Source organism: Triticum urartu, chromosome 1 (assembly GCF_003073215.2).
Source record: "Triticum urartu cultivar G1812 chromosome 1, Tu2.1, whole genome shotgun sequence".
Classification (NCBI taxonomy): Eukaryota; Viridiplantae; Streptophyta; class Magnoliopsida; order Poales; family Poaceae; genus Triticum; species Triticum urartu.
The window spans coordinates 466,609,427-466,628,356 of NC_053022.1; the positions used below are offsets into that span (position 1 = coordinate 466,609,427).

At 43.9% G+C, this 18,930-nt stretch overlaps 1 protein-coding gene across 2 annotated transcripts; it reads right to left on the reverse strand.

The window, feature by feature from the left end:
- Nucleotides 1–9,277: 9,277 nt before the first annotated feature.
- LOC125519771 lies at nt 9,278–14,526 on the reverse strand. 2 transcript variants are annotated; one of them, XM_048684534.1, is made up of 14 exons: nt 14,320–14,526; nt 13,251–14,237; nt 12,363–13,135; nt 12,136–12,288; nt 11,785–12,042; nt 11,511–11,700; nt 11,308–11,376; nt 11,128–11,202; nt 10,812–11,031; nt 10,407–10,602; nt 10,213–10,305; nt 9,871–10,127; nt 9,705–9,780; nt 9,278–9,595 (listed from the first exon to the last, which is right to left on the reverse strand). In XM_048684534.1, the coding sequence occupies exons 3-9, from the start codon at nt 13,125–13,127 to the stop codon at nt 10,910–10,912; spliced, it is 1,632 nt and encodes a 543-aa protein (XP_048540491.1). In that variant the 5' UTR covers nt 13,128–13,135; nt 13,251–14,237; nt 14,320–14,526; the 3' UTR covers nt 9,278–9,595; nt 9,705–9,780; nt 9,871–10,127; nt 10,213–10,305; nt 10,407–10,602; nt 10,812–10,909. The 2 variants fall into 2 exon arrangements, with proteins under 2 accessions (XP_048540491.1, XP_048540500.1); XM_048684543.1 differs by lacking the exons at nt 9,278–9,595; nt 9,705–9,780; nt 9,871–10,127; ... (1 more) ...; nt 10,407–10,602; nt 10,812–11,031 and having other exon boundaries at nt 11,481–11,700.
- Nucleotides 14,527–18,930: the final 4,404 nt, after the last annotated feature.

Sequence of the window (18,930 nt, forward strand, 5' to 3'; positions counted from 1 at the left end):
TTCTCCACTTCACTCTGAAATTCTTTGAACTTTTCAAATGTTTCAGACTTGTGTTTCATCAAGTAGATATACTCATATCTGCTCAAATCATCTGTGAAGATCAGAAAATAATGATACCTATCGCGAGCCTCAATATTCATCGGACCACATACATCAGTATGTATGATTTCCAACAAATCTGTTGCTCGCTCCATTGTTCCGAAGAACAGAGTCTTAGTCATCTTGCCCATGAGGCATGGTTCGCAAGCATCAACTGATTCATAATCAAGTGATTCCAAAAGCCCATCAGCATGGAGTTTCTTCATGCGCTTTACACCAATATGACCTAAACGGCAGTGCTACAAATAAGTTGCACTATCATTATTAACTTTGCATCTTTTGGTTTCAATATTATGATTATGTGTATCACTACAATCGAGATCCAACGAACTATTTTCATTGGGTGTGTAACCATATAAGGTTTTATTCATGTAAACAGAACAACAATTTATTCTCTTACTTAAATGAATAACCGTATTACAATAAACATGATCAAATCATATTCATGCTCAACGTAAACACCAAATAGCACTTATTTAGGTTCAACACTAATCCCGAATTTATAGGGAGTGTGCGATGATCATCATATCAATCTTCAAACCACTTCCAACACACATCGTCACTTCACCCTTAACTAGTCTCTGTTTATTCTGCAACTCCCATTTTGAGTTACTAATCTTAGCAACTGAACTAGTATCAAATACTGAGGGGTTGCTATAAGCACTAGTAAAGTACACATCAATAATCATGTATATCAAATATACTTATGTTCACTTTGCCATCCTTCTTATCTGCCAATCACTTGGGGTAGTTCCGCTTCCAGCGATCAGTCCCTTTGCAGTAGAAGCACTTAGTCTCAGGCTTAGGTCCAGACTTGGGCTTCTTCACTTGAGCAACTTGCTTGCCGTTCTTCTTGAAGTTCCCCTTCTTCCTTTTGCCCTTTTCTTGAAACTAGTGGTCTTGTCTACCATCAACACTTGATGTTTTTCTTGATTTCTACCTTCGTCGATTTTAGCATCACAAAGAGCTTGGGAATTACTTTTGTCATCCCTTGCATATTATAGTTCATCACGAAGTTCTACTAACTTGGTGATGGTGACTAGAGAATTCTGTCAATCACTATCTTATTTGGAAGATTAACTCCCACTTGATTCAAGCGATTGTAGTACTCAGACAATCTGAGCACATGCTCACTAGTTGAGCGATTCTCCTCCATCTTTTGGCTATAGAACTTGTTGGAGACTTCATATCTCTCAACTCGGGTATTTGCTTGAAATATTAACTTCAACTCCTGGAACATCTCATATGCTCCATGACGTTCAAAACGTCTTTGAAGTCCCGATTCTAAGCCATTAAGCATGGTGCACTAAACTATCAAGTAGTCATCATATTGAGCTAGCCAAACGTTCATAACGTTTGCATCTGCTCCTGCAATAGGTCCGTCACCTAGCGGTGCATCAAGGACATAATTCTTCTGTGCAGCAATGAGGATAAACCTCAGATCACGGATCCAATCCGCATCTTTGCTACTAACATCTTTCAACACAATTTTCTCTAGGAACATATCAAAATAAACACAGGGAAGCAAGAACGCGAGCTATTGATCTACAACATGATTTGCAGAATACTACTAGGACTAAGTTCATGATAAATTTAAGTTCAATTTAATCATATTACTTAAGAACTCCCACTTAGATAGACATCCCTCTAATCCTCTAAGTGATCACGTGATCCAAATCAACTAAACCATAACCGATCATCACGTGAAATGGATTAGTTTTCAATGGTGAACATCATTATGTTGATCATATCTACTATATGATTCACGCTCGACCTTTCGGTCTCCGTGTTCCGAGGCCATATCTGCATATGCTAGGCTCGTCAAGTTTAACCTGAGTATTCCGCGTGTGCAAAACTGGCTTGCACCCGTTGTAGATGGACGTAGAGCTTATCACACCCGATCATCATGTGGTGTCTGGGCACGACGAACTTTGGCAACGGTGCATACTCAGGGAGAACACTTCTTGATAATTTGTGAGAGATCATCTTAAAATGCTACCGTCAAACTAAGCAAAATAAGATGTATAAAAGATAAACATCATATGCAATCAAAATATGTGACATGATATGGCCATCATCATCTTGCGCCTTTGATCTCCATCTCCAAAGTACTGTCATGATCTCTATCGTCACCGGCATGACACCATGATCTCCATCATCTTGATCTATATCAATGTGTCGTCACACGGTCGTCTCGCCAACTATTGCTCTTGCAACTATTGCTATCGCATAGCGATAAAGTAAAGCAATTATTTGGCGCTTGCATCTTATGCAATAAAGAGACAACCATAAGGCTTTTGCCAGTTGCCGATAACTTTAACAAAACATGATCATCTCATACAACAACTTATATCTCATCACGTTTTGACCATATCACATCACAACATGCCCTGCAAAAACAAGTTAGACGTCCTCTACTTTGTTGTTGCAAGTTTTACGTGGCTGCTACGGGCTTAAGCAAGAACCAATCTTACCTACGCATCAAAACCACAACGATAGTTTGTCAAGTTGGTGCTGTTTTAACCTTCGCAAGGACCGGGCGTAGCCACACTCGGTTCAACTAAAGTTGGAGAAACTGTCACCCGCTAGCCACCTTTGTGCAAAGAACGTCGGGAGAACCGGTCTCGCGTAAGCGTACGCGTAATGTCGGTCCGGGCCGCTTCATCCAACAATACCGCCGAACCAAAGTATGACATGCTGGTAAGCAGTATGACTTATATCGCCCACAACTCACTTGTGTTCTACTCGTGCATATAACATCAAACCATAAAACCTAGGCTCTGATGCCACTGTTGGGACGTAGTAATTTCAAAAAAAATTCCTACGCACACGCAAGATCATGGTGATGCAAAGCAACGAGAGGGGAGAGTGTTATCTACGTACCAACGCAGACCGACTGCGGAAGCGATCACACAACGTAGAGGAAGTAGTCGTACGTTTTCCCGATCCGACCGATCCAAGCACCGTTACTCCGGCACCTCTGAGTTCTTAGCACACGTACAGCTCAATGACGATCCCCGGGCTCCGATCCAGCAAAGCATCAGGGAAAAGTTCCGTCAGCACGACGGCATGGTGATGATCTTGATGTTCTACTGTCGCAGGGCTTCGCCTAAGCACCGCTACAATATGATCGAGGTGGAATATGGTGGCAGGGGGCACCGCACACGGCTATGGAACGATCACGGGGATCAATTGTGTGTCTAGAGGTGCCCCCTGCCCCTGTATATAAAGGAGCAAGGGGGAGAGGTGTGGCCAGCCTTGGGGCGCGCCAGGAGGAGTCCTACTCCCTCTGGGAGTAGGATTCCCCCCCAATCCTAGTTGGAATAGGAATCCTCAAGGGGGGGAAAGAGAGAGAGGGGGGCCGGCCACCTCTCCTAGTCCTAATAGGACTAGGGGAGGGGGAGGCGCGCGGCCACCTAGGGCTGCCCCTTTCTCCTTTCCACTAAAGCCCACTAAGGCCCATTTAGCTCCCGGGGGGTTCCGGTAACCTCCCGGTACTCCGGTAAAATCCCGATTTCACCCGGAACACTTTTGATATCCAAATATAGGCTTCCAATATATCAATCTTTATGTCTCGACCCTTTCGAGACTCCTCGTCATGTTCGTGATCACATCCGGGACTCCGAACAACCTTCGGTACATCAAAATGCATAAACTCATAATAACTGTCATCGTAACGTTAAGCGTGCGGACCCTACGGTTCGAGAACAATGTAGACATGCCTGAGACACTTCTCCGGTCAATAACCAATAGCGGGACCTGGATGCCCATATTGGCTCCTACATATTCTACGAAGATCTTTATCGGTCAGACCGCATAACAACATACGTTGTTCTCTTTGTCATCGGTATGCTACTTGCCCGAGATTCGATCGTCGGTATCCAATACCTAGTTCAATCTCGTTACCGGCAAGTCTCTTTACTCGTTCTGTAATACATCATCCCGCAACTAACTCATTTAGTTGCAATTCTTGCAAGGCTTAAGTGATGTGCATTACCGAGAGGGCCCAGAGATACCTCTCCGACAATCAGAGTGACAAATCCTAATCTCGAAATACGCCAACCTAACATCTACCTTTGGAGACACCTATAGAGCTCCTTTATACTCACCTAGTTACGTTGTGACGTTTGGTAGCACACAAAGTGTTGCTCCGGTTGCATAATCTCATAGTCATAGGAACATGTATAAGTCATGAAGAAAGCAATAGCGACATACTAAACGATTGGGTGCTAAGCTAATGGAATGGGTCATGTTAATCAGATCATTCAACTAATGATGTGATCCCGTTAATCAAATAACAACTCTTTTGTCCATTGTTAGGAAACATAACCATCTTTGATTAACGAGCTAGTCAAGTAGAGGCATACTAGTGACACTCTGTTTGTCTATGTATTCACACATGTATTATGTTTCCGGTTAATACAATTCTAGCATGAATAATAAACATTTATCATGATATAAGGAAATAAATAATAACTTTATTATTGCCTCTAGGGCATATTTCCTTCAGACTCCTCCTCTAAATCCATTTCCTTGCCAACAAACGCACGTGCCTTGCCAGATGAGCTCTTCTTGTGTGATGAAGACTTTGAGGAAGACTTGGAAGAAGACTTTGAGTATTTCTTCTTCTTCTTGTCGTCAGAGTCATATTCCTTGCTCTTCTTCTTCTTTTTGTTCTCATTGTCCCACTGTGGACACTCAGAGATGAAGTGGCCAGGTTTCTTGCACTTGTGACATGTTTTCTTCTTGTAGTCGTGAGCAGAAGCTTCATCATTCCTTGAGCTTGATCGGGAAGACTTTCTGAAACCTTTCTTCTTGGTGAATTTTTGGAACTTCTTCACAAGCATAGCAAGTTCCCTTCCAATGTCTTCAGGATCATCCGAACTGCTGTCAGATTCTTCTTCAGATGAGGAGATAGCTTTTGCCTTCAAGGCACGAGTTCGCCCATAGTTTGGACCGTAGATATCTCTTGTCTCAGAAAGCTGAAACTCATGTGTATTGAGCCTCTCAAGTATGTCAGACGGATCAAGTGTCTTGAAATCAGGACGTTCTTGAATCATCAGGGCTAGGGTGTCAAACGAACTATCAAGTGATCTCAGTAGTGTCTTGACGACTTCATGTTTGGTGATCTCAGTAGCGCAGAGGGCTTGAAGCTCATTTGTGATGTCAGTGAGTCGGTCAAACGTGAGCTGGACATTCTCATTGTCATGTCGCTTGAAGCGGTTGAAGAGGTTGCGAAGGACACTGATTCTCTGATCTCTCTGGGTTGAGACGCCTTCATTGACCTTGGAGAGCCAGTCCCAGACCAGCTTAGATGTTTCCAAAGCACTCACACGGCCATACTGTCCTTTGGTCAGATGACCACAGATGATATTCTTGGCAGTAGAGTCCAGTTGAACGAACTTGTTGACATCAGCAGCTGTGACACCTTCTCCAGCCTTGGGAATGCCGTTCTTGACGACATACCATAGGTCGACGTCAATGGCTTCAAGATGCATGCGCATCTTATTCTTCCAGTAGGGATATTCAGTTCCATCGAAGACGGGACACGCAGCAGAGACTTTAATTATCCCTGCAGTCGACATAGCTAAAACTCCAGGTGGTTAAACCGAATCACACAAAACAAGGGAGCACCTTGCTCTGATACCAATTGAAAGTGTGTTATATCAACTAGAGGGGGGTGAATAGGCGATTTTTATGAAAGTCTTCAAAACATGGAAGTTATGAAGACAAACGATAGAAATAAACCTATTACCCTGCAGCGGAAGGTAGACTACACTAGGCAAGCCATAGTCAAGTATTCAATAGAGTGAAAGCACAATGACTAATAGTAGCAATGTAGTAAGGATCAGGTAGGAAGATATTGTGAAGCCACACAGAACACGCAGTCACTCAGTGAAGACAAAAGATAGTGCGAACATACAATGACTTCACAAGGAGTAACAGTAAGTAAAGGGAAGGGAAGATGAAACCAGTGACTCGCTGAAGACAATGATTTGTTGGACCAGTTCCAGTTGCTGTGACAACTGTACGTCTGGTTAGGGCGGCTAGGTATTTAAACCTTAGGACACACAGTCCCGCACAGCCAGTCCTGAACACGCAGCTCAGGACACCCAGTCCTCACCGTATTCCCCTTGAGCTAAGGTCACACAGACCTCGCCCAATCACTCTGGTAAGTCTTCAAGGTAGACTCCCAAACCTTCACAGACTTCGTTCACCGGCAATCCACAATGTCTCTTGGATGCTCAGAACGCAACGCCTAACCGGCTGGAGGATGCACAGTCCTCAAGTGTAATAAGTCTTCAGATCACACAGACAAGAAGACTTAAGTGATGCCTAATTCTCTTTGGCTCTGGGTGGTTAGGGCTTTATCCCCGCAAGGAATTCTCTCTCAAAGGCTTGGAGGTGGGTTGCTCTCAAACGACAAAAGCCGTACTCTGAATCTGAGCAGCCAACCGTTTATGGTTGTAGGGGGTGGGCTATTTATAGCCACTTGGCAACCCGACCTGATTTGTCCGAAATGACCCTGGGTCACTAAGGAACTGACACGTGTTCCAACGGTCAGATTTCAAACACACACGGCAACTTTACTTGGGCTTCAAGCAAAGCTGACTTGCCTGACTCTGGACAAGATTCGCTCTCAAAGTCTTCACTCGAAGACATAGGTTTTGTTTAAGCATCACTTCAGTCATTCTGACTGGTTCTCTTGGACCCCACTTAACAGTACGGTGGTTCCTATGACTCAACACAGAAGAAAGAGAACTACGAAAGATCTAAGTCTTTGAGCTCCATAGGCTTCATGTGGTGTCTTCTCTTGTCATAGTCTTAAATGTGAATATCTTCATATACCACCTTTGACTTCAATGTCTTCATACATTTTTAGGGGTCATCTCTGGTAGGAAAACCGAATCAATGAGGGACTTCTACCTGTGTTATCCTGCAATTCTCACAAACACATTAGTCCCTCAACTAGGTTTGTCGTCAATACTCCAAAACCAACTAGGGGTGGCACTAGATGCACTTACAGTCACAATTATCGTCATAGAAGTGTCATATGTATGACAGAAAAAATTCGTTCGGCCCAAAATGTCGCGGATGTGTCTTTTTTTGTAGTGGTACTGGATGTTCAACAAAGAAAACCTTAATTACAAGCTGGAGGAATGCACGAAAGTAAGTCCAACAAATCCAAATGCCAATACAAATTGCCTACTTATTTATTATGCCTTTCAAACATGATGAAATGCATACTAACAACAATTAAAACTTTGTGTCCCCTGTATCAACAACTAGATTTTTGTTATACTCGAGGTCGCAAAGGGGTGGTGTCTTTATGAGATTGACATCACTGCGAGAACTCTACGCATAATGGATCCCATGCTTACCACCTCCCCACCAGGATCGCTAGAAGACAAGCACAAAGAAATATGCAAGCGCATCATGCGTCGCCTATTCACATGCCTGCATGCATGTTGTCCAGACTGGCATTTCCCTACATCTCCCTGGACTTACAAATATACCTATGGCATGCACGCCAACTGCAATTCCTAAGTTAACCCAACAAAACTACTTAAGGGTCGGATTTCCACAAAAACTTGTCTTCCCCCTAAGTAATGAGTTTCTGACTTGAAACCTTTCAGTTCTGAGAGTGGCTTCTACGTCCTAAACTACATCAAGGTGTACAACGGTTCCAGAATCCATATAATGCCAACCCCTGTAAGCTTATAAACCTCTTGAATATACATTAGAAAGAATTCAAACACCCATAAACAAAAATGCTTAGCCACAATCTAATGCTATCTACAGGCTTTAATTGGATACCTGAATATGCAGCTGGCATATGAGGTTCTCCACATGACGGGGAACCAAGAGCGCCTCCCAGACAACATGTACGGGGATGACCATGCTTAAATCCACCGTTCAATGTTACTACAAAAGAAGGCAGCCTAAATCCAGTGCAAAATGTTCATGAATGAGAGAAGCTATGGACGCGCATCACTCCTGGTTGAACAAACCATTATGATGTCGGTCACCGCGACCGCTACGCGTACTATGGCTCATATATTCTATATTCCACTATGTAATGAAGTTAATTGGCAAGACTTTTAGCCTAGTTATGGTGTACATCATCGACTTTTAGCCTAATTATGTTGATGACCACCGTCGGATTATGAACTAAGTAGTATGTTCATGTAATATGACTTTTATCTGGAGCTGCCTCTACTACTACGCACTTACCTTTCTATGATCAAACTAGCATCATGCTGATGAACAAACATTATATGCATACCTACATTTACCATGCCCTTGACCTTGCACATATCTTGCATATATTCTTAGGTTGCCTTCATGCATCAACTGCTCCTGAATTTTTTTGAATACACCAGTTATACCATGTCATTCAACTTGCATAAAAGGGAAACCAAATTCACTACAATCGCAAGAAATTAAAACAGCTAAACATGTCGGTAAATTAACTTCGGCCATTTAAAAAAACACGGAACTCATGAAAAATACCACAGAACTCATCTTCCCATCCATTACTCCCATACCCTCCTCCCAACAGCACACCCCCACCCAAAAAAACCAAACCCAATAAACGCATGTCCCTCCCATCCATTTCTCCATTACCCATTTACCTGCGTACGACATCATATGAAAAACAAACTTTTGTACGTACACACATAATATGATACAACAAAATAAAAAAGTTGTATATTTAATTAACCATGTTTTGATGAGCACCAATAAAAGTTGAAAAAATTGAATTTCCGCAAAACATAATCACTGAAACTCCGTGGCAACATGCTATATTCCCTGTACGCCAACAAGCTTTCTTCTATCAACTACACAAAAAATTCTGACAATACAACTATTGCACATTTCATTAAAATCCCACATAAAAAATCAACATTTCCTTTGATAAAGACAACAAGCAAAATATCCTATCCGACAGCAAGTGATGTGAGAACCATTGCAATCCACAACCTACCCACCACCCCTCCTCTACAAAAACCAACTTCCATTTACCACCACATGCTAAAAATGCTGATGCAAACTTTTAGAAAAAAGCATTTGAAAAGCAAGAACATTTAAAATTGCAAGAACTAGAGTTGATTGAAAACATTTCGCTTACAATGGCCATACAACTTCCATCTAGTGCTGTTGAGACATTAAACTATTTGTTCACATCCGTAAACATTTAAATAAAAAGTACAACATTATTACTTGAAACATAGTCCATCATACATCGCATACATATACAGTACATGATTTTCAGCATTTCCTTCATCTCAGTGCACTCGTCTTACCACATTATTTACTTACTCCTAGGTGATAAAACCCAACACCCGAAGCACATAAACCTGTTTCATGCAAATCATTCCTCGGGTTCATCAAATGTAGCACGCAGAACATCGTCAGCCATGAATTCACCTTGATCATCCCGTAACCGGAAAACCTCATATGCAACCACTTTCCTAAAACTTGCAATATTATTCTGCATATTTCAAAATCAACCGCTTATTGAGCTCTTAAAGTGCTATATAGTCAAACTGAAATCATTTCTTAATACAAAAAATACAAAAGATTCAGACACGATCAATTACCTTCGTCAGTGGACACATCATCTTCTCCCCACTGTAATTCCTAATTGCATGCATCATGCATATTCCAGACTCATCCCTACAAGAACAAAGACATGAAAAACATAAAATAACATTAACAAAATCATTCCTTTGTCCTGAAACATTGATTTCCAAATTACCCAAATACCTTGTGAAAATGTCATTTGTAATCTTTGGGAACTTGCGCTTCCAACTTTCAGATGTGCAATGCCACTTTGCAAAGTATTCATTCAAGCAGCCGAATAATGCAGCATGTATTTGTGAAACTGCCTCCTCATGCATGAGCTTACGTTGTTCTGCACCTATAACTTTGCGACATAAAGGGTCGAGGACATGAATCTCCTTCCTCATCATGTCCCACATATACGCCGCCCACCCTTGATCGAGCACGGTAGGGACAAAAAACTGCATCATTTTAGAAATGTTATAAAAATGAGAACAATTATGCATACTCCCATAAAAAAAGCTTCCAACAGGCACATGAGCTTACCATCCTACATGTTGTTATATCATGAATCGCTTGCGCAAGTACACCCTGGACAGCTTTCACGTGCAATACTTTCTCCCCAGCAAGAGCGTGCGTCTGTTGTGGGGGGAAATCCATTATTTGACATTACAATGTACATTGCTGAACCGTATTGTGCTGAATAAACAAATGATATGTGTAGTACAAAATGAACGCACCGAAAAATCTGGTTCAAGAACTTCCTTCCACATCATATATGTATTTACTCCCCCAAGCCCAATGTCAAGCTGATGAAACCTCCGCAGAAGAAGAGTAGTAACCTCATGATCAAGAGCATGCGATCCAACAATCTACTGCTGAACACATACATCATTTACCCTCAACAACCTTGGCGATGCGTGCAGGAACCAAATGCTAAGATATTGAAAAAAACATGTTAAACAATGTGAAAAATGAGCAGCAAAAAAAATGGAAATTGACACATGTAAAAATAACTATTCAAATCAAGGTCTTTCTGACCAGCTATCCAGTCATTGAACTTTTCTACCAACGGGATTGGAGGCGGTTGCGGGACATATCCCCTTGACCATGGATCAGTGCAAAAACTTGCCAACATTACATACCTAAGCCTAGGTAACTTAGCCTCCATTGAATGAAAGTGAACACAATTTGCCTCCTCTGCATTTGTATCATATAGAGATTTAACCATTTCAGCGATAGTCTATGCATAGACTACAATTCTGTCTTCAAACATCTTCGTCGTATCATCTGGTTCTCTCTCCACCACGGGATTGTTGTACACAGGGGCATCATCTTCATTCCGCGCCTCGCCCTCTGCTAATTCTGCGACAATTCAGCATATCATAAATATATATGTTACACCCATGCGTGTTCCATATATTTCATATATAATTAGAAAATCCAATAAATATATACCACCTTTGTTTTTGTTCTGTTCAACACAAATCCTTTTCATTCTTTGCTGGCCTTCCTCAACATTTGAATTTCTGGGGACTGATGCATAATAACATAGCACCAAATTAACATTTTACAAAACCGTACAGTGTACCTGCCCTACAGTAGATGAATCTAAAAAACAAAGGCACTATTACATGATACCTTCATCACAACCCATATCAAGACGACGGCCAACTTCAAAAACTGTCCTGCGGTGATTACCAGCCGCATCTGTATACATGCACATAAGACAAAAAACATGAAAAGAAAAACAAAACTGAAATTATGAAAAAGAAAATGCTTTGTAATATTTATTGCGGTAAATCATGACTAACATTATATATAAGCACTTGAACAATACAAACCAGCGTTCTGGAGACTAATACACTTCGACAATCCTCGATTTGAATAACATCTACATCGGTCCTTCACAAGTTCAACCATTTTTTCCGCAAAAAAGAACATGTCAGACTGCAACTGGTTCCTTAACAATGTCGTGCTCAACATGCACTTGGCATTGTGCTGCTTCAACATGAGGCTCAACTCCCGCAGGGCCTGTTGGACACAGTCATCCTGCTAAATGAATATCTAAAAACATCAACAGACAAAAAAGGGAAACAACAATGACATAGCAAATACCGGATCATCTTTGCAAATCTGACGAACATACTTGCTAAAATCACTTGGACCCACTAACTTATGCGCAGCCATAGGGTCCCCAAGATAGTTGAATGGCCCTGTCTTCCCATCTAAACGAACCTTTGATGTCTGATATTTAGGTGTCACAGACATCCTTGAAGATGGTTGCTTCGGTGAAGATGGACATGATTTACCTTCCATACACAATGGGCTAGCCGCAAAGACCCAGACATAGCACACAGAATCTGCTGGCCGCAGCTGCAAACACACACACAAAAAATGAGTCCGTGTAAAAGGGCTTATCCATATTATTAGTCTGCACCATACCCAAAAAATTGATCAGGAACTTACAACACCAGGGACATAGGTTATACTCCCTCGCTGCTCGCACCGCGCCATCGTAATCATCTGACGAAGCGTTTTATAGTCAAAACACTGGATTCGCGGGAATACAGAATGTATCATGTTGAAAATCCCAAGATCAATGTTGTCCAACAAGAAAATCTGCTCACAAAACAAATGGATTGCTCAGTTTCAAGAAAAAAGGGTATTCGAGTCAACAACCACATATAACATACCTGAAAGAACAAATGACATCCGGAAAGATGAACTACTTGTGCCTTGTTATGATATTCCATCTGCAACTTGATCACGGCTGCCATGAGATTATCAATGGCATACTCGCACAAATTAAATTGAGATATTAATTCAGTATTGGCAAGAGCGCCCCAAAAGTCAATCGTCATGTGCTCGTATTTTGTGCTCGATGACAATACGTAACCCATCACAAAGATAACAAAAGAAATCTGGAAACAATCCTTCTCAATCTTGCTTGAGTCCTCTGTTATATCCCTACTGAGAAAATCTTTTGCCGCCTTCAAATTGTGAGCAGGTGATGCATTCATCCCAATTGTCAGCTTAATGAACTCTACTGCTGCAGTCTTGATTTCGCGGTCCCTTCCACGAACAGCACGGTTGCCGCATGGCACCCCAAAAACTTTGTGAAAATCCTCTGGGACAAAAGGAATCACCCTATCTTCATCAACAACTATTGTGCGCAGCTTAACCTTCACCTTCCGCATAATCCACGCACTCATCCTTAAATCCATCTTCCCCAGCATTGGAAGTTTGAGCATACCGTCAAAACCAATCTCAGACACAAGCCATCTCTTGTACTCATCAAATCTTGTGACGACCTTGACTACATGCTTGACAGATAGCCACAAAGTCAGCCCTATCTGATCATCCAAAACATCTCCTTGAATTTTAGCAACACCACAAGTAAATTCTATTTGCTCATGACTTCCGCCTCCCCACCCATGGTTTTCATCCTCTTCCTCCATCTATTAACCTTCAAAAAGCATTAACATGTTTTAGATCACACCTCCAAAAAGAATCCAGACCTCAGATCTAACTATACAGAAGCATTGCAAGGAAAACAGAGTCAGAACTTACAACTCGCATACCTGACGATCTCGCGTAGACGCCCGTGAACCAAGACTTTAGAACAAGAGGCCGATTCACGCAGATGAGTTCGTCTGGATCGAGCTACTCAGCCAGATCTAGACCAACATTGCAATTCGAGAACCCCCACCAGCACACCCCCTGGTTGAGAGAAAGCAACCTTCAAGCTTTACACCTGGCATAGAGCATTCATTATGGCAAGTCGATGGGAATGTGAATGGGGCTGGGGAAATGAAAACAGCTGCGAGCCGGGTGGTTGGTGAGTAACATCACCGTCTGAAACTCCCCGACTCTGTGGTACGTGTTACTTCATGGCTCAAAACGCTAGTTGTTGTAGGCACATGGGTAGGTGCCCCCCATCCACGTGGACTGCATGCAATAAAAGCATTCATTGCTGAATTTTTTAAAGAAGGAAACATACTACAGATGTTGTCCATCATTACGTCTACATTACCAACATTTCATTAAATAAAACTAGCCATAGGTCCAAACGTACAAGCAACAAGGTTACCAAGCCAAAAGCATATGGCTAACACGCGCACACCACTAATACTACTTAACCCTTGACACCTACTAAGCATCCATAAGCTGCTAATATTGGATCGACTCATCAAGCGCATCGATCACGATTGCAGCCACAACCAGTAAAGGATGGCAATGCAAATAGCCATATTGCCGACAGACATGACCATATTGATAAATGCGGGATCAAGAGTTATGGCTTCCTGACGCCGACCAACAGCCACCACGCGGATCGAAGACCTTGCAACATCGGCCGCCGTGGATGCCATGTTGGAGGCATCCAGCCCTCCGATCTGCTGGCCTCCCGCTAGATCCGCTGGCTGCATCTGACCACCTTGATCTGCTCCTCCGATGCCATTTTCTCCCTGATTGATCTGCGCCAATGGAGGCACGACCGGTCCAAGCCCAGCCAAGTGCTCCGCATATGCTTGTTGCCACCAATAGAAATCACACCCGCCTCTCCCCAGCTGCCATGGATTGGAAAAGTGGAGTAAGATAGAGAAAAACCTAAAAAAATGGCAAAGAAACTTCCAACCAAGATCCACTTACGTTGTGGTTGCGGCACTTGTAGAACCTCTTGCCCGCAAAATGGCCGCGCCTCGCCATAAACGTCACCACCCGCCTTCCACAATCCGGGCAATTGACTATATCAAGCACGTGCGGATCCACACCTTGGTTGGCATTCTCCATGAGGTGTACCTAGGGTTCTTCCTCTCGACTTTGTGGGGATAAATGAGCAGATATGGACGGGGTCGCTAGGACGGTCTCGTAATAAATGAGTTAGCTAGCCCGCACAAACGGAACTTCCCCACCATGTGTCGGTGTCGCCGTCCGCCGACGGCGACAGCGGCGCACAGTTAACCTATGTGGATGTACCAGTGGTACACTTTGAAACATAACCGAAGCCCCAAAACAGACCATCTCGTCCGTCGCTGTCCCCCTACATTTTGTACGTACACCAAACCATACATGCCCGTATACCGTCCACATACAACGACACCTCATTTATTACGTTCCAGAAAACACATCCCCATAGCAAAACTGATGGCTGCAGATACCAGGAGCACGCGCGCTCGTCCTCGCCTTCTAATTTTCGGTATGATACCCCCTTACTATCAGCCTAGCAAAGAAGGTGTACAGATCATTTGTGCATCACTTTGTGAGTTTTCATCCATTTGTTCGAGAAGCAGGGAGAAGTTTCAAACATTTCAGCCACGAGGTGCGGCCACTGGCATAGGCCTAGTTGGTATTTTAATTACAGGAAACTCAGATGAAGTTCAGACATCATCAAAATCGGTGTGTGCCCGTGGCGTGCTCTCACGGCCCCGTGGAAAAAATTGGTAAAGTTTGGCACAAGTTTTGATGACCGCTCCTTCCAAACCGGAGCATCTCACATGAAGGATCATGGTTTCCAAAAGGAGACATGTCAATTCAAACTCCTGTGGCCGGTGACTTCATCGTCTGGCTTCATAAAAATGTCCACGGTATGCAATCACCATTATACCACGGGTTTGATTTTCTGGCGCATTTCAGGTATCGTTAGCTATATTTAAGACATTTTTTGAGATTAACGTGCATTTTGTGCATAAAAATAAAATTACAACCAGAACTGCATGTGCTATCGAAAGGGATGAGGATCGCCGTTCGATCTGGGAGCATCCAACGGTGCAGACGTATGATCCGTGGGTTTGAATTCTGGGCAATCAGAAAGCACAACTCAGATCATGGGCAGGGTTTGGTCTGCACATGGCTTTCATCAATGAACCGTGTGCTATTCACAAACCAGATTGCATATTTTTGTTCACACATACTGTAGTGAGATCAGTTGAGTGTGCTACCTCTATGATATAATAATAATAACAACAAAAGCAGTTCATATTCATTGCCTGAGCTGATAGCATATCAAGGTCAACATATTAACAGTTCTTACATCAACAGAAACCGGGCTAAGCTCACAAATTCAGTACACACGACAGTTCTAAATTGAACGAATTAAGTTGCAGGGTAGGCATAAAGACTAGTCTTACAGCTTAATTCTCATGTACATGGGGGAACTTGGATCATTACGTTGACCCCGAATGAACTTGGGTTTTATGATGATTTTACGCTTCTCTGTTCCATGGGTGCTTGATCCCTTGGCTGGCAACTCATCAAATTCATCATACTCGTCCTCATCGGCAACATAGTCAACACCCAGTACCCTTCTCTTCCCATGCATCGCTACATGGCAGTTCCTATGCAAGGGGTCTTCCACAAAGAAAATTTGGGTAGCATCACTTGCAAGAATGAATGGGTCCGCGTGATATGCCATCGTTGTCCTGTTAACACATGTCTTCCTGTACTCATCAATCCTTACCTGACCAAGAGGGATCCATGCGCACCTGAATAATGCCACCTTAACTTTCACATAGTCAAGCTCCCAAATCTCTTTGATGGTTCCATAGTATACCCTTTTATCAGCTTCATTTACAGTCATGCATTCTATTTGAACAAAGTTATTCCGATCTGAGGTGTTCTGATCACGTTCCTTAGTGTAGAATGTGTATCCATTTATGTCATATGCTTGGTACGTCAACATTGTAGGTGATGGCTTTTGTGCCAACCATGTAGCAATTTCATCGATGGATCCTTATGCCAAACGAGCCTTCGGCCATTCGGCATAGTTGTTAGTGTGCTCCTTCATCTCCACATCTGATGAAGGCACCATTGGTAAGAAGCTTTTGCGTATCTCCGCCAAGTGTTCTTCGGCATAAGCGCTGAGAACTGGGTTGTTAAGCAGTACCGTCAAATGGGCTTTCTCTGCCAATTCTCCAAGTGCAGCCATTTGCGTGCCAGTAAGGACCGGCTTACCTTTCAGCCTTCCCTCGTGGCGAGAGAGGGGCAAACCTATAGGTCTTTGTTTCATGTATTTGGTGCAAAACTCAACCACCTTGTCGGTGTCAAAACTGGCGGATCTCTGGTAGGGGGTCCCGAACTGTGCGTCTAAGGCAGATGGTAACAGGAGGCAGGGGACACGATGTTTTACCCAGGTTCGGGCCCTCTTGATGGAGGTAAAACCCTACATCCTGCTTGATTATTCTTGATAATATGAGTAGTACAAGAGTTGATATACCACGAGATCAGAGAGGCTAAACCCTAGAAGCTAGCCTATGGTATGATTGTATATGTTGTCCTACGGACTAAAACCCTCCGGTTTACATAGACACCGGAGGGGGTTAGGGATACACAAGGTCGGTTACAAAGGAGGAGATATACATATCCGTATTGCCTAGCTTGCCTTCCACGCCAAGTAGAGTCCCATCCGGACACGGGACGAAGTCTTCAATCTTGTATCTTCATAGTCCGGCCAAAGGATATAGTCCGGCTGTCCGGAGACCCCCTAATCCAGGACTCCCTCAGGAGCCCCCGAACCAGGCTTCAATGACGTCAAGTCCGACACGCGGTATTGTCTTCGGCATTGCAAGGCGGGTTCTTCTCCAAATTTCGAATGTTTGTTAAGCAGTGTCCGGCCCCATAAATGTTGGACCTCTTGGCTTCTGCGCCCAATAAGGGCTATCTTCCACGCGTCGAATGAATATGAGGAGCCAGGGCGTTTTTACATTCGCCCCCTGAGGGAGTCCTGGATTAGGGGGTATCCGGACAGCCGGATTATATCCTTTGGCCGGACTGTTGGACTATGAAGATACAAGATTAAAGACTTCGTCCCGTGTCCGGATGGGACTCTCCTTGGCGTGGAAGGCAAGCTTGGCAATACGGATATGTAGATCTGCTTCCTTGTAACCGACTCTATGTAACCCTAGCCCCCTCCGGTGTCTATATAAACTAGAGGGTTTTAGTCCATAGGACAACATACAATCATACCATAGGCTAGCTTCTAGGGTTTAGCCTCTCTGATCTCATGGTAGATCAACTCTTGTACTACTCATATTATCAAGAATAATCAAGCAGGACGTAGGGTTTTACCTCTATCAAGAGGGCCCGAACCTGGGTAAAACATCGTGTCCCCTGCCTCATGTTACCATCCGCCTAGACGCACAGTTCGGGACCCCCTACCCGAGATCCGCCGGTTTTGACACCGACATTGGTGCTTTCATTGAGAGTTCCTCTGTGTCATCGTCACTAGGCTTGATGGCTCCTTCGATCATTGATAGCGATGCAGTCCAGGGTGAGACTTTTCTCCCCGGACAAATCTTTGTATTCGGCGGCTCCACACTGCAGGCCAACTCGCTTGGCCATCTAGAGCAGATCGACAGCTACCCCCTTGGCTATCAGGTCAGATTTGGAAACTTGAACTACACAGCCGACATCCACGGAGACTGGATCTTTGACGGATTTGAGCCCTTGCCGAGTGCGCCACACGGTCACAATGAGCATGACTTAGCTCTACCATCGGACAGTGTTCGGGAGATCGCGCCGGCGACCGCTTCGACCCTCAAATCGGAGCCAATTGCGCCATCCAGTGACAGGTGGATAGACCCTGCCACGGAGGCCGCACTTTCATCGGCGATCGAGCCGAGTATCGACCTTACCCTTCACAAGAGCCGTGACGCCAAACTGCCGGATTCTTCCCCGGCCATGGACTCCGAACCGCCTGTGCCCGTGCCCATCGAATCCGGCTGGGCGCCGATCATGGAGTTCACCTCCGCAGATATCTTTCAGCACTCACCTTTTGGCGACATACTGAACTCATTAAGGTCTTTCTCTCTCTCTCTCTCTCTGTCAGGAGAGCCCTGGCCGAACTATGTCCGGCAGAATTGGGATGTGGGTGAAGAAGAAATTCGCCACCCACCTACCACCCACTTAGTAGCCACTGTCGATGATTTGACCGACATGCTCGACTTCGACTCCGAAAGCATCGACGGTATGGACGACGATGCAGGAGACAAACAGGAACCACTGCCCACAGGGCACTGGACGCCCACTTCATCATATGATGTATACATGGTGGACACACCCAAAGAAAACGACGACGAAGAACGGAAGGATGTAGCGAAGGGTTGTTCCCTCGAGAAGTATTCAAAGTGGCGGCGTAAGCGCCGCTCCAAATCCCGCCTCGGCAGAAGCAGCGATCATATAAACCCAGCGATAGAGCATGGTGAGCCAGCGAATGACAAACACGGCATTGAACCATCGTCCGACCACGGCAACACGGAGAATCAA

What these genes read in the sequence shown, in the direction of transcription:
- LOC125519771 (XM_048684534.1), bottom strand. Translation starts at nt 13,127, where the DNA reads ATGGAGGAAGAGGATGAAAACCATGGGTGGGGAGGCGGAAGTCATGAG. An exon ending in AGATTTGCAAAGATGATCCG is followed by an intron (nt 11,701 to 11,784) that starts GTATTTGCTATG and finishes TGTGTCCAACAG; the next exon opens with GCCCTGCGGGAGTTGAGCCT. An exon ending in TGATATGGGTTGTGATGAAG is followed by an intron (nt 11,203 to 11,307) that starts GTATCATGTAAT and finishes ATTATGCATCAG; the next exon opens with TCCCCAGAAATTCAAATGTT.